Genomic DNA, 14,002 nt, shown 5'->3' with positions numbered 1-14,002 from the left:
AAGAGAGCACAAACAAGGGAGGGGCAGGCAGAGGGAGAGGAAGAAGCAGCCTCCCCGCTGAGCAAGGAGCCCAATGTAGGATTTGATCCCAGAACCCTGGGATCATGACCTGAGCTGGAGGCAGCTTAACCAATTGAGCCAAAATCAGAATATTTAGAAGTAGATAAACGTGAGAAGAAATTCAGTTGATCTTGATTGATTTTAGTGGAGTTGTAGAACTCTTCCCAACTGCCCATCATTAAAGAGTAGCATGGATCTGGCTGTGAAGTGTGTGTGGTTGGTGGTGGTGTTCATCCCACCAGCCTTAATGATAGTGTTCTTTAGTTTATTTTACAGTTTAATTTAAATTCACAGAAAAGTACCAAATGTTGTGGGGCCCCATTTAGCCCAGAAATGCAGTGGGGTGACATGGTGAACCAGCTTGGCATTAAGAATTCAACAGAGGTAATATACAAAGTACATAATTGAGAGTCAACCCTGCATTCTAGTGACGGGTTATGTGCACATTTATGGTTAGTTTCTTTGAAGAGAAAGAGTGTTTATTCGGTTTTTAAAAATGAAAGAAAAGACTAAGAATAGCATTTTATTAGCCTTAGTATTTATATTACATTCTTGTCACATTTACTTACAGCTTGTTTACAGGTGGTTTGTTTAATTATTCAAACGTGGTGAGCGTCTCATGTGCTGGATAGTGTGCTGTCTGTGGTTCAAAGTAAAGAAGAATTTGTCCTTGGGCTTGAAAATGCTCTCGACTACTGACGGCTTTGCTTTTAAAAACTTGAGTTTTGACTTAGTCGTGGAATTGTATGGAAGACATTAGATTCGCCCATCCGAACTTAATTATAAAGTCTGTTAATCAGTCTTTATTATTTAAGGGTAATGTAGTTTGTTAATGCAGTTTCAAATACCGCCTCTCTCCTGCAGAAAATGTTAAAATTTCAGTTTTCATTAGCATGCTATTTGGAATTTTTTAAACCAAGTATTTATGCCCTTTCCAGGGAAATGATTTGATTCACCAGAATGAGAGTCTCTCTTAGAAATAATCCAAATTTCTCTGTATTTCATCATCCTTATTTTCATAGGCCTGATTATGACACCTTAAATTCCAGAAAAATCTTCATCGCAGAACCCAGCAACTCCGAAGAATGCTTAATCTGTCCCTTTAATAATTCTTGAACTGTGTGCGAAAAAGAACCCTATTTTTCCTAGGCTGCAGTTTTTTAAGCTATCTCCATTGGCAAGTTGTACGTAAGTAAGGTCTTAACTAAGGAAACTCTCCAGGCAAACATTCCTATGCTCCAGTTATGTTGTTTTCTCTTTGCTGCTATGGATTTTGTCATCACTTAACCAAGGCTTCTCTCCTGAATCTCAGATTACTTTTAGAGTATCAGATCCCATTAGGTACCCTTACATATCACAGTGATCAACACTGCCGGTTTTTTTTTTTCGTATTGTATGACGGAATTGCAGGATATATGTAAGATGTACAAGTTACTTCTTTGCCTGTTGTCACTGACTTAATATCTCTTTCTTTTTTTCTTTTAGGTTGTTTGATGTATGCACAGTGTCACGAACAGACAGAGAAACCAAACTGACATTAGTGTTTGAACATGTCGATCAAGACTTGACCACTTACTTGGATAAAGTCCCGGAGCCTGGCGTGCCCACTGAAACCATAAAGGTACCAAGAATCATCTCTCTGCTTGATTAAATAGTCACACTATTATAGTCCATTACTCAGTCGCATTTCTTTCCTATGAAGATTGCCAGGGGGTGCCTAGCTGGTTTGGTCAGTGGAGCATGTGACTCTTTATCTCAGGGTCTCAGGGTGTAGAGCTTACTCTAAAAAAAAAATATATTGGGGCGCCTGGGTGGCTCAGTGGGTTAAGCCGCTGCCTTCGGCTCAGGTCATGATCTCAGGGTCCTGGGATCGAGTCCCGCATTGGGCTCTCTGCTTGGCAGGGAGCCTGCTTCCCTCTCTCTCTCTCTCTCTGCCTGCCTCTCTGTCTACTTGTGATCGCTCTCTGTCAAAAAATCTTAAAAAAAAAAAAATATATATATATATATATATATATATATATATATATATTGCAAGAATTAGAGCTTTTGGAACTCTGTAGATAATTAAATGTACCAGCTAAGTGAGATGTTCAAAGAATGAGGTATATTCTAGCTCATTAATTATAGAGCTGAGTGAAAAAAACCTTTGTGGTGTTAATACATATTAAAATTTTTGAAAAGTATCTCTATGTACATTATCTGGCCCTAATCTTAGAAGGTATAGTGTCGTAAATATAGCTCAGTTTTTTTCTGATCGTTCACAGACTCTGAGGGACATAATTTGAAACTTTGCCTTGAGCACGTTGCATATTGTAATTGTATAATGACTCCAGGACGTAAATTATACTGTGTAAATCTGAAATACTGGTTCTTAGACCCTTGGTTCTCCATTTTTTTTTCTCACTCATGAAACAGTTAGAGGAAACCTCAGTGCCAGGTACGGTCCTAAACCCTTGGGATGCAGGAATGACTTAAGACTCCTTAGAGATCATCCAGAAGTTCTTTCTTCCTTCAACCCTAGCGGGAAAACCTACTTAGGAAGTTTTGTTGGTCATACTTCCGTCCTGCTTAATGGAACTTCCCAGTGTATCTCTTGGATCAGTGAGTGTCGTGGGTGGACGGGTCTTTAAGATGACCTTTTCATTTATGTGTATTAGGTGACTTAATGAAACAGGCCCCTTACCTAATCATTCCATGTTTAGAAATGGGTTCTAAAATTCAGCATCATTTTAGATAAGAGGTAATAGCTGGAAATACTTTATGTGGAAATACTTTTATGGAAATACTTGACTTCTAGTGATAGCAAGGTGGTGTGTTCAGATGCTGACACATTTAGAACTTGATGCTGAATGATTTGTTCCTTTGGTTTTACGTTGATAAAGGATTTATGTTCCCATCTGCCTTTCATAAAAGAATATGATGCTCAGTAGTGTGCACTCGTCTCTTCCTGAGCAGTTTTAGGGACTTAAAGGCCCTTTAAGTGTGGGAATTCCTGGAGCGCCTGGGTGACTCAGTCGGTTAAGTGTCCGATTCTTGATTTCCGCTCAGGTCATGATATCAGGGTCATGAGATCAAGCCCTGCGCTCAGCATGGAATCCGCTTGAGATTAATCTGCCCCCTTCCCCCCCCCCCTTGCCGGCTAACGTGCATGCGCGCTCTCTCTCTCTCTCTAAATGAATAAATCTTAAAAAAAAAAAAAATGTAGGTATTCCTTCTTACCTGTCTTGGCCCTCTTCTCCTCTATCCCTGCATCCCTCTTTCCTCTCACTTTCTTTCCAGTGTGGCTTCAGTGCTTTCCTCTATGAGTTTGTCTGAAACCCTATGTTCATCCCACAGGGCAGAGCCCCTTTTCGTGGACTCTGTTACTTGCCAAGTTAGACTCTGTGTGGTTCATGATTTCTTACCTGTGTCATCTTCCTCCTCACGGTCATTTCTTTGCTTCCCCCCCACACCAATAACTATCTGCTGAACTACCAGGCCCACCCCAGATAGTTTTTGATCAACTTTCACAGCTGGATGTAATCTCATTGGTCTTAACAGCGCTTGTTCTACACATCTCCCCCTTTTAGTCCTGTTTTCTACCTTTAATTGAGATTATTTATGTCCATATTCATTCATCTTTGTATCCAGACAGTCGCTACACAATGAGTTTTACACATAGGTACTCAGTAGGTAAGACACATTGACAGCCTTTCTTCAGATGTAATTACTTCAAAATTATTTTTAGGAGGGCAGGAGGGGGAAATAATGCTGGTTATCAGAAGGTTTTGATAAGATGAACTGTTAAAAGTATTTCCAAGGGGCGGCTGGGTGGCTCAGTGGGTTAAGCCTCTGCCTTCAGCTCAGGTCATGATCCCATGGTGCTGGGATCGAGCCCCGCATCGGGCTCTTTGCTCATCGGGGAGCCTGCTTCCTCCTCTCTCTCTGCCTGCCTCTCTGCCTACTTGTGATCTCTCTCTCTGTCCAATAAATAAATAAAATCTTAAAAAGAAAAAAAAAGTATTTCCAAGTTTTCCATCCATCTACTGGGAAAGGAAATGTCACTCATTCTGTATTGAACAGGAAATTCTTCCAGAGTGTCTTAAATTTCTTCAGCCTTTAGGGGTAATACCCCCACTGATCATATAGTGATCAAGTTTGCTGGTAGAGGTGGAGGTGGAGGCAAGGGGATCTGGTTATTTAAGGTTAGTGTTTAATGGTATATTGATGCTTTCATAGTGAATTATGAAATACTTTAGGCAATTAATGTAGATGTCAATGGTTAATTGAACATTTTCCTAACTTAAAGGCTAATCAAAAGATCTCTTTTGTCTTCATCTTTAACTTTTAAAAATTTTCTGAACTATACTATGCTAATCTGCTTTTCTTCCTTATCAAATTTAAGAGTTTTCAAAGTAATTTGAGTGTTTGTGATCTGGTGAGGCCATTATTTAAAACCTGAATAATCATGGTAAAAGCACTATAAAACCATTAGATGTATAGTTTTAGGCCTTATATGGAAATGATACAAAATTATTTTTAGTGAAAACTTGTATTTTTGTTCTTGTGATTGATTTCTTTTTTAAAGAGTTGGTATATAGGGGCGCCTGGGTAGCTCAGTCAGTTAAGCATCTGCCTTTGGCTCAGGTCGTGATCCCAGGGTCCTGAGACTGAAGTCCTGCATCAGGCTCCCTGCTCAGTGTGGAGTCTGCTTCTCCCTCTTCCTGCTTCTCCCCCTGCTTGTGCTTGCTCTCTCTTTCTGTCTCTGACAAATAAACAAATAAAATCTTTAAAAAAAAAAAAAGAGTTGGTATACAGGATAAACATCTGCTAAGGAGGAGGTTCTGGTTAGTTGGGGTTCTGGTTAATTCAGTTTGGTAAGGACTCAGTCAGAAAACAGAAAATATTTTGTTATATAGACTTATTTATAGGCAGTCTCAATAACTAGATAACTAAATCAAGAGAATATTGCTTTTATGAACAACCTGTTGGGAACACAGTCGGATTCTTACATAGAATGTTTTGTTTTAGTAAGAGTTTTTCTGAGTATATTGGTACAAATATTTATTGAATATTTAAGGAGAGTTTTGTGCCAGCCTTTGGGGAACAACAAAAATGAATTAGCCAAGAAGCTTGCTCTATACCCAGAAACATGCAGTACACATTTTCTTATGGTTATTTCAATAGTTTAGGGAGTGTTTACAGGTAAAAAGAAAAAAAAAAAAAAAAAAAAACAAGACTCGCTCACAAATGAGCACCGTCTACAGCTGATTCTTTGTATTATGGTACCAAAATATTTTCTAAAATGTTCTTTAAAAATGTAGATATTAGTACTGACATAGTCTTACAAGTGTCAGAACATGCCATACTGTAAAATAATCATAAATATGCAAGAAAATCTTAACATGAAATAAATATAAAACAGAAATCAAGAAAAGACCTCCTGTAAGATCATTTAGAGTAAGGGAGTTTTCCTCAACACTCTGTCCTCTACCACGTTTTCTAGGGCACTGTTTACCTGTTACCCACTTAAGTTCAGGATACTCTGGTGCCCACTCAGGACATAAATTACAGGAGGTGAGCAGTACTTGGATAAAACTGAAATGTTCTGTGGTCTCTGACTAGGTATGATAGAGGTCAAATCTTTTTGTTTAGTATTTTCATGAACAAAATAATTTGTTAGAAAAGAACCCAGGATGGGCTTATGCGATGTGCTTATTACATAGATCACATAACAATTTTTGAAATTCTTTTAAATACCATTTGTTAACAACAACAACAAAAAGGGAAAAACACCCTGGAGCCCTACGTGTTTGTGAAGGTTGATAGTTGGGCGAACTCACAGGGAAAATCTTGCAATGACTACGTGGTATTCACGTTAGGCTTTGATAAAGTAAGCGAAGTGCGGTAGAGGCCTGAACGGGAACTTGCCATTGAGAATAAAATCATGGGTGGTTCTTCCCAACATTTTAAAATACACTGTATTATAAAAATAAATAAATGCATGCATACATCTAGTGCACACTTCATCTTGAGATCTTCATCACCTCTTCTTGACGTCGTAAGGCGCAGGCGTTGGTGATGACATTGACATTTGCTTAGAGGAGCCTGTCGCCTGTTGTACTTTGAAGTCAGCAAATATTCATAGGCTTGTCATTGCCGTATCTTGTTTTCGTCTTTTAAATTCTGCATGTTATCTTTCAATGTACTTGATTATGGGGGGAGTCAGTGCCATCTTTATTTTTCTTTGAGATTTGACATTGTCTTCCTAGACTTCCATGCTTAAACTTTAGGAGACAATAATTGACACCTTAATGATTCTTATTTTTTTTAGGGTTCAAGATCAATTTAGAGTCTCTGTGCTTAGATAGCACTTTTCATTTACGAGGACTTTATGAGAAAAGGGGGCTTCCAGATTTTTTTTTCTCTTTCATGCCTTTGTCAGCCGCCCTGTGAGAGGGAATCAGAAAGAACCTGTAAATAAAATCTGTCTTCTTGTTCCTTAACCATTGTAACTGCTACCCAGAAAATGAACTATATGGCAGGTTTTGTATCAGGAGAGACTTCCATGTAAAGTCTTCTGTTTTATAGGGTTTTAAAATGAAATGCCCTGTTTTACTGAACTACTCATGTGGTGCTTAGGCTTGCCTGTAATAGTATAATGTATTTCCTAGTATATGGAATGGCTTCTCAACATCTTATAAACTCCGTCTTTGGACATTCTGTGCCTATAACATGTTTGTTGAAATTGGCAGTATAATTTCACAAGTAGAAATCCAAGGCACTGAAAGATCAGTCGGAAAAGATCAGCTGTCTCTCCAAAACAGGACAGGGTTCTTTTAGCTCGGGACCATATGGCCCCTTTGTATGACTCAATCTTGAAATAAAAATTACATTTTACTTATGTATTTCTATGATAAATGAATTCTATAGGGCTTGAGAAGGCCCAAAAGCTCAAGGTTTATGTGTCTGTTTGGGTCATTTTCCCTGTGAATTAGATTTCGTTTTATCTTCAATTGAATGTTTCTTACAGATTTCTGTTGGTTGTAATCTCTTCTCTAGGAGATAAAATATACTATTTGGTTTATTTTACAAAACCCAGACTTCAGAGACTGACACACACTCTTAATAGCACCTGTTTTCTGCCTCTGGGAAATATCTGTTTTCATGAATAATATCTGCTTGCAGTAAACAGTGGCTCTGGTGTCAGTATGGGATGCCCGGGGCTGCGCCTTCTTTCTCCATCTGACATAACGCAGAGTGACTGATGGGTCCCCTGCCACTACGGATGAGGAAAAGTCCCCCAGACCCTTCTCTCCTCTCACCCCTAAAGGAATCAAGCCATTGCCCCTTCTCGGCTCCTGGTGGTCTCCACTTTGCCTGAATTATGAGCAGGTGATTTGTCTCATCTTTGCAGGACACAGAGCAAATTAACATGAAAATATCGCTTCTCAGAAAACAAGGCAGGCTTGAATGCCCCGTCGCTGCTGGTCATTAGCCATCTGCCACCGACACTCATACTCTGTTTATCACATTGGAAATTCAGAGCAGATGTTGCATAATAAGGTGATCCCAAAAACAAGGCAAGAAATTCAAAGAACACATACTCCACAATAACGATAAGGATCCTGGAAGGACAGTTTTTTCCATCTAGTGTCATGGCTGGACTAATTGAATAGACCATGTTTTTAAAAACACACATGTATGCACACACATCTGTCCTTGTGTTTAATGCTGCTTTTTGTAGTAACGTGAAATAATTTTGAAAGAAAGCGCCCATGGGAAAGCTGTCTGAGAAGACTGTTTAATAAAATTAATTTTAATAAGCAAAGTAGAATGTCCTAATAACACTAGTTCCAGGGCAAAGGAGCTCATAGGGCAGTCACGCCAGTGTTGATTTTTATTCTGTGATGGACTCCAACATACAGCAATTTAACTTCAGATAGTTCACTCCTTTCGTACAGTTGGATCCCTCAGGGCTCGTTGCTCACCAGTGCTATTTCCCAGACCATTAATTTTCTTCTTAGTACTCAAGATTCTATGTTCCCTATACCCTTTCCCTCCACTGCTTCTCCCACCCGTCGCTATCCCCACCACCACCACTGTCACCACACCCCCACTCTCCACATGCTTACCTTTACTGGGCTCTGCATAGCTCTGCACCAGCCCTCTCTTCTGTCCCCGGCTTTGGGCTCTCTCCAACCTGCGTCCTAGGAGTCTTTCATTTTAGTTCCGCTACCCTTCCACATCGAGGTAACAATACTTGATAGGACCCGCTGTTACAGTGTTTTATCTAATCCTTGTATGCACGTTCTAGACCCTTATGATACCCTATAAGAAGCATATCATTCAGGGCACCCGGGTGGCTCAGTTGGTTAAGCGTCCGACTCTTGATTTCGGCTCAGGTCGTGATCTCGGGGTTGTGAGATGGAGCCTGTGTGCAGCTTCCTGCTCAGCAGGAATTCTGCTTGGAATTCTCTCTCTCCCTCTGCCCCCCACCCCGTGCTTACACATATGCGCTCACTCGCTCTCTCTTTTTCTCTCTCTCTAAAAAAAAATACATAAATCTTTAAAAGGCACATCATTCACAGTGTATTAACCATTGTGCTTGGAAGTATTCTTTAAAAAAAAAAAAACAGGCATCTGGACTTTCCATCAGGAATGCAACCTAGATGATAGATTTTTTTCCTATGGAAAGTCAGCTCCAAATATAGTCTTTTGACTCAACAGCAGTGTTTTCTGCACACAGACCACACCCTTCCCTATGTATGTGTTCTCCTGACACATACGCATAGAATTGGGAGGGGATGTCTTTAAGAGGAACATCAGCTCCATTGCTCTGAGGAAGAGGTAAGCAGCCAGTCCAAGAGCAGCCAGCAGCGTAGCACCCACAGTTGGCCATTGACTCCAGGAGGAGAGATCCTCAGAAGGAAGTGAGTCAACTCTGAGTTTTCCCCAAATTTGGGGGGAAATATAGAGTGTATGAGCTAAACTTGTGGTAAGTTTCAGTAAATCAAGAAACTTCTTCAGGAAGAACATACTTAGATAATCTGGATTTTGAGGACTCCCCCAGAAGGAAATCCTTAGACAGTTTCCCAAGCCCTGGAGTAAGCTGAAAACATCAGGAGACAAAGGACAGAATTATGCAAATACATGATTATCTAAAAGTAGGTAATAACAATTATAACAGTTATTTGCTGGTTTGGATTTTTTTTTTTTCCTAACAGGAAATAGGGGTTAAAAAAAAAAAAAAGCTAGTTGTCTTTCTAAAGGTGTACTGTAAGACTGACTCACTTAAAATAAATACTGACTCACTAAAGTAAGCAAACGACACTTTGATCAAGCTAATAACAGGTAAGTTGGAATCGCTTTAGAAAATGTTTCTTCACCTTAGGCATTGAATCTGTTTATAGAGCCCATTAAAAAGTCACAGGCAGTGTATACCCAGTGTGTTTCACCGTGGTGACACAGCAGAGAGAGGCTCTGCATAGAACAGGGATATTCCTCGTCTAAATTTAGCATGTGCCCAAGCTCTCTGGTTATAGTCTTTTTTCTGGCTCTCTTCCTCTCAGTGTTGTAACATTCAAGGCTTCACCCTCCGTCCTCTTTGCTGTCTATACTTTCTGACCAGGTGATGTCATTCCATCCAGAATCTTCAGATATCATATATCCTCCAGCCTGAGCTCTCCCCCATGCTCTAAGTGCACCATATGATATCTCATAACCAAAACATTGCCCAAGGATCCTCTTGCCAGTTGAAGCCTATCCCAGGGGCCCCCATTGTTTGAGCCCCACTCGTAGGCATTATTCTTGGTTTCTTGCTTTCCTTCACAGTCTTCATCCAGTCCATGAGAAAGTACTTTTGGCTTTATTCCCCCAAAGATATCCCCAGTCCAACTACTTTTCAGTATCTTTATTGCTAAAGCTCTAGTCTTAATCCATCAGACCAGCTTTGTAACCCAGTATGCTGTCTTCCATTCCTGCCCCTTTATCGATCATCCTCGGTATAACAACCAGCGGGACCTTACTAAAACATAAAGTATTACTCCCCCATTGAAAACTTTTCTCCAGTGGTTTCCCATGACCTGTAGAATAAAATCAGGAGTCCTACATGACGGAGGGCTCTTTCTTCCTCCACCCTCCAAATTCCAGTGTGCCTCCACCCTTCTCTGGTCCACTGTTCTCCAGCCACACCTGTTTTCTTTCTGTTCTCCTGTCATGCTTCCAGCTTGGAGTGTAATGTACTGACTGTTAGTGCTGTTTGGAATGTTCCACACCTCTCCCTCCCCTGTCGTTCTGTTTTATCTTCTTCATAACTCTGAGCTGAAGTTATCTCATTCATTTTTTTATGTGTGTTTGTCTTTCCCAACTGGAAGGTAAGAGCTTTGGGGTCAGGACTGCAGTTGATTGCACTTACGCCAATACTAGTGTGCTGTCTAGAATGTAAGGGACACCCCTAGGTTGATGAACAGATGTTGGTCACTGTACTAAGGTGCTTACCTCACTAATCCTCTAATTAATTCTGAAATGTAGGAATCAATGGACCCATGGTACAAGTTAGTAAAGTGTACTTTTTCAAGGGTAGATTGTGTATGTAATTATGCATCCACACACACATAGAAGAATAAGCCCATGTGGTACGTCCTGTCTCAACACATCCACTTTGTGCCTGCACATTCTTTACAGTGAGCAGGGGCGTTGGGATTATCCACATTATAACTAAGGATTCACTTCATTGGCTTGGTTTAGATGTAGTCTAAAGCCAATAGCTGATCTCCACTAGAACTATAAAGTGTTTCCTCTGTTCATGTAGTACTGACTTACCAAAATTCCAGAAATTATCATCTTTCCATGTTGGATTCTGTTAAATAGGTTTTATACTAAGGATCGGAAACCAAGTCCAATGAAGAGAATGATTGATGCTATGAAGTGCAGACCCTCTTCTCGTCTCCCCGGGACATATATCTAAAAGATAATACAGTAGTTACACATTTTTTAAAATTTGAAGCTAAGTTTGCCGTAAGGATACATTCAGCATTGTGTCCAAAGTTCCTCCTCATCCCCACCAGGAGAAGTCACAGCTTTGAAGTTAAGTGACTTTACAAAATCTAACTGAAAATACTGTCCTGTATTTATTCATTTGCATTTTGATCCTTCTTACCCCCAAATTACAGATACTCCTATGCATTGGGGAGTTTGGAAGTTAAGATAGCACCGTTCTGCTGGAACAGTTGCTAACAATTTACAGTCACTACATTTTAAATTAGTGAAAGGTCTATAAAGATGGTATCCACCAGTTATCTAAGATAGCATTTTATTCCTCATTCCTAAGCAAGGTGGAAAGGATTAATCAGTCCTTTCATTGCAGTTAAGAAAATCATTCTTGGTTCTAGTAAATATTTGTCAAATGAATAATGCTTTCACAAACCCTTGTGTAACGAGCCCTTGAAAACCCGATAGCGGCAGTCATGAGATTCAAATACCTCCAGTGTATGAACTGTTGTTGCGATTTCTCTCATTCTGCTCTTCCTCTTTCTCATCGTCATTCTCAAAGAGAAAGATTCTCCAAAAAGTTCGACTCCGGTGGAATATGAAATGAGGAGAACTTGACCTGAATTTGGACTTCTGTATCTAAATCAGGGGCTGATGCCAAGCATCTGGCTGCTGTGACACTTGAAGTCTTAGGAAGTGAAAGATAATTCTGGACTGTTAGAAATCATCAAGTATAAATCTAATCTCTAAAAACTCTCACTACTGCCATGCAATAGTAAGCTTAATTGAGATGCCTGGAAAATGGACTAAAACCAACACATTTTGCAAAAAAGGAGTTCCACCAAATAAAGGGTTAATGAAGGTGGGTAAACATGATGTTCTGTTTCTCCAAGTGTGGTCGTGAATCAGCTACATAACCACTGCCTCCAGTGCTCCTTTAAAACAGTCGTCCTGCCCTAACCAATTCTCCAGCCTGCTCTCGAAAGGAGTGTGTAGTAAGTACCCTCTGGTGATGCTTATAGACACTGCAGTTTATTTATTTATTTTTTTAAAGATTTTATTTATTTATCTGACAGAGAGAGAGCACAAGTAGGCAGAGAGGCAGGCAGAGAGAGGGGGAAGCAGGCTCCCCGCCGAGCAGAGAGCCCGGGACTTGATCCCAGGACCCTGAGATCATGACCTGAGCCAAAGGCAGAGGCTTAACCCACTGAGCCACCCAGGCACCCCCTAGACACCGCAGTTTAAAAACTATTCTCCTTCATTATCTTTATATGTGACTTATGGCAGGACTGGCATGGGGGAATGGAATACATTCTGAGATGGCTCAAACCTCTGAAATATTTGCTTGCTGTGCCTGAGTAATGCCAGCCACCAGAAGATTCAGATCTCAGCCCAGGTGAAGTCCGGTGTGGCATTTTAACTAAAGTCATCCATACGTACAACACCTGTTTAATAACACCCAGGTTTTAGGGGTGTCTGGGTGGCTCAGTTAAGTATGTGCCTTCTGCTCAGGTTGTGATCCCAGGGTCCTGAGATTGAGCCCCACATCCCGCTCCCTGGCAAGAAGCCTGCTTCTCCCTCTCCCTCTTGCTGCTCCCCCTGCTTGGGCTTGCTCTTGCTCTTTCTCTTTCTCTGTGTGTCAAATAAATAAAAAAGTCTTAAAAAAAAAAAAAAAAGAACACTGAGGTTGTATTCCTTAAAATGTTCTATTGGCCAATGCTAACTCACTAATAAAAATTAAAAAGAAAACACTTCGGAATATGAGAATTCTAACTAGAAATTCTTCTTCTTTTTTTTTAAGATTTTATTTATTTGTTTGATAGACAGAGATCACAAGTAGGCAGAAGGGGAGGCAAAGAGAGAGGAGGAAGTAGGCTCCCTGCTAAGCAGAGAGCGCGATGCAGAGATCGATCCCAGAGATCATGACCTGAGCTGAAGGCAGAGGCTTTAACCCACTGAGCCACCCAGGCGCCCCTCTAACTAGAAATTCTTAAGCCACTCTGAAATCTTACTCTTTAAAAAAAATTCTTAATGACACATCACGATTTGACCTTTGAAAGACGCTTTTTGTTTCATTTCACTTATGTTTTTACAGTTCTCTGTGGTCTTGAATTAATAAACTGTTACCAGACTTACAAATGTAACTGGTTCAGAATTCTTAACCTGTTTTACAGGTAAGGAACCAAATCCATGTGAAAGTTAGGTGGGTGATAGCTTTTTTAGCACTAACAGCAGTGCCAAACATAGTATTCAGGTACTCCCATATTAGAAGCAATGAGTGCTCAGAATTTTTTCCAGCTGTCATTATAAACTTTCTTTTTTAAAAAGATTTATTTTAGAGAGAAGGAAAGAGAAGGCACGTGAGCAGGGGTGGGGGACAGAGGGAAATGGAGAGAGGGATTCTCTAGCAGACTCCCCACTGAGCACGGAGCTGACATGGGGCTCGATCCCAGAACCCTGAGATCATGTCATTAGAAGCTTTTAACAAATACAAGCTGGTAGCTTTGTTGATTTTTATATTTACCATTGCTCTCTGCTGTCCTTAACCATACTTGTTCATTTTTCCTTTCTTGGACAAACCAAAGAAATATTTATCATTCTATTCCAGTAGAGTCATACCACTTTTAGATTGGAAGGCTAAAATAGAACATAGCAGGAAATTGGGGACCACAGGGCATAGGAGCTTTCACTGTGAATTAAGTTTGGGAACTGCGACATTACCGGTTAATTAAGTCTACATTGAGCAGTCAGATTTTGATTGATTTGGAAACAGTTACCCTCAGTCTAAGATGTTCTTTGGCTATGTCTCGTATGGAATGAACACTTGAAGTGCTCTTCGTTGACATTTTAATTTCATTTATATATGACGTTTTAATGTTCAAATCTGGAACTCAGAAATTCACATCACCCATAGCTGAAGACCTGATGTGTTTGTTGAGACTAATTTGGTGTAAAGGCCGTAGGCAAGGGC

The 14,002-nt window shown here is 40.2% G+C and overlaps 1 protein-coding gene across 1 annotated transcript in view; it reads left to right on the top strand.

Annotated features, from left to right (window-relative positions):
- The window catches only part of LOC111147246 (cyclin dependent kinase 6), a 230,870-nt gene that overhangs the window by 62,996 nt on the left and 153,872 nt on the right, over nt 1–14,002 (top strand). Inside the window, exon 2 of the mRNA XM_022503169.1 lies at nt 1,546–1,681. Within this exon, the coding sequence (XP_022358877.1) occupies nt 1,546–1,681 (136 nt within the window). The remainder of the gene's footprint in view (nt 1–1,545; nt 1,682–14,002) is intronic.

This window comes from Enhydra lutris, unplaced genomic scaffold, assembly GCF_002288905.1.
Source record: "Enhydra lutris kenyoni isolate GAN:26980312 unplaced genomic scaffold, ASM228890v2 scaffoldscaffold16, whole genome shotgun sequence".
NCBI classification, from domain to species: domain Eukaryota; kingdom Metazoa; phylum Chordata; class Mammalia; order Carnivora; family Mustelidae; genus Enhydra; species Enhydra lutris.
This window is presented reverse-complemented; position numbering and strand designations above follow the sequence as displayed.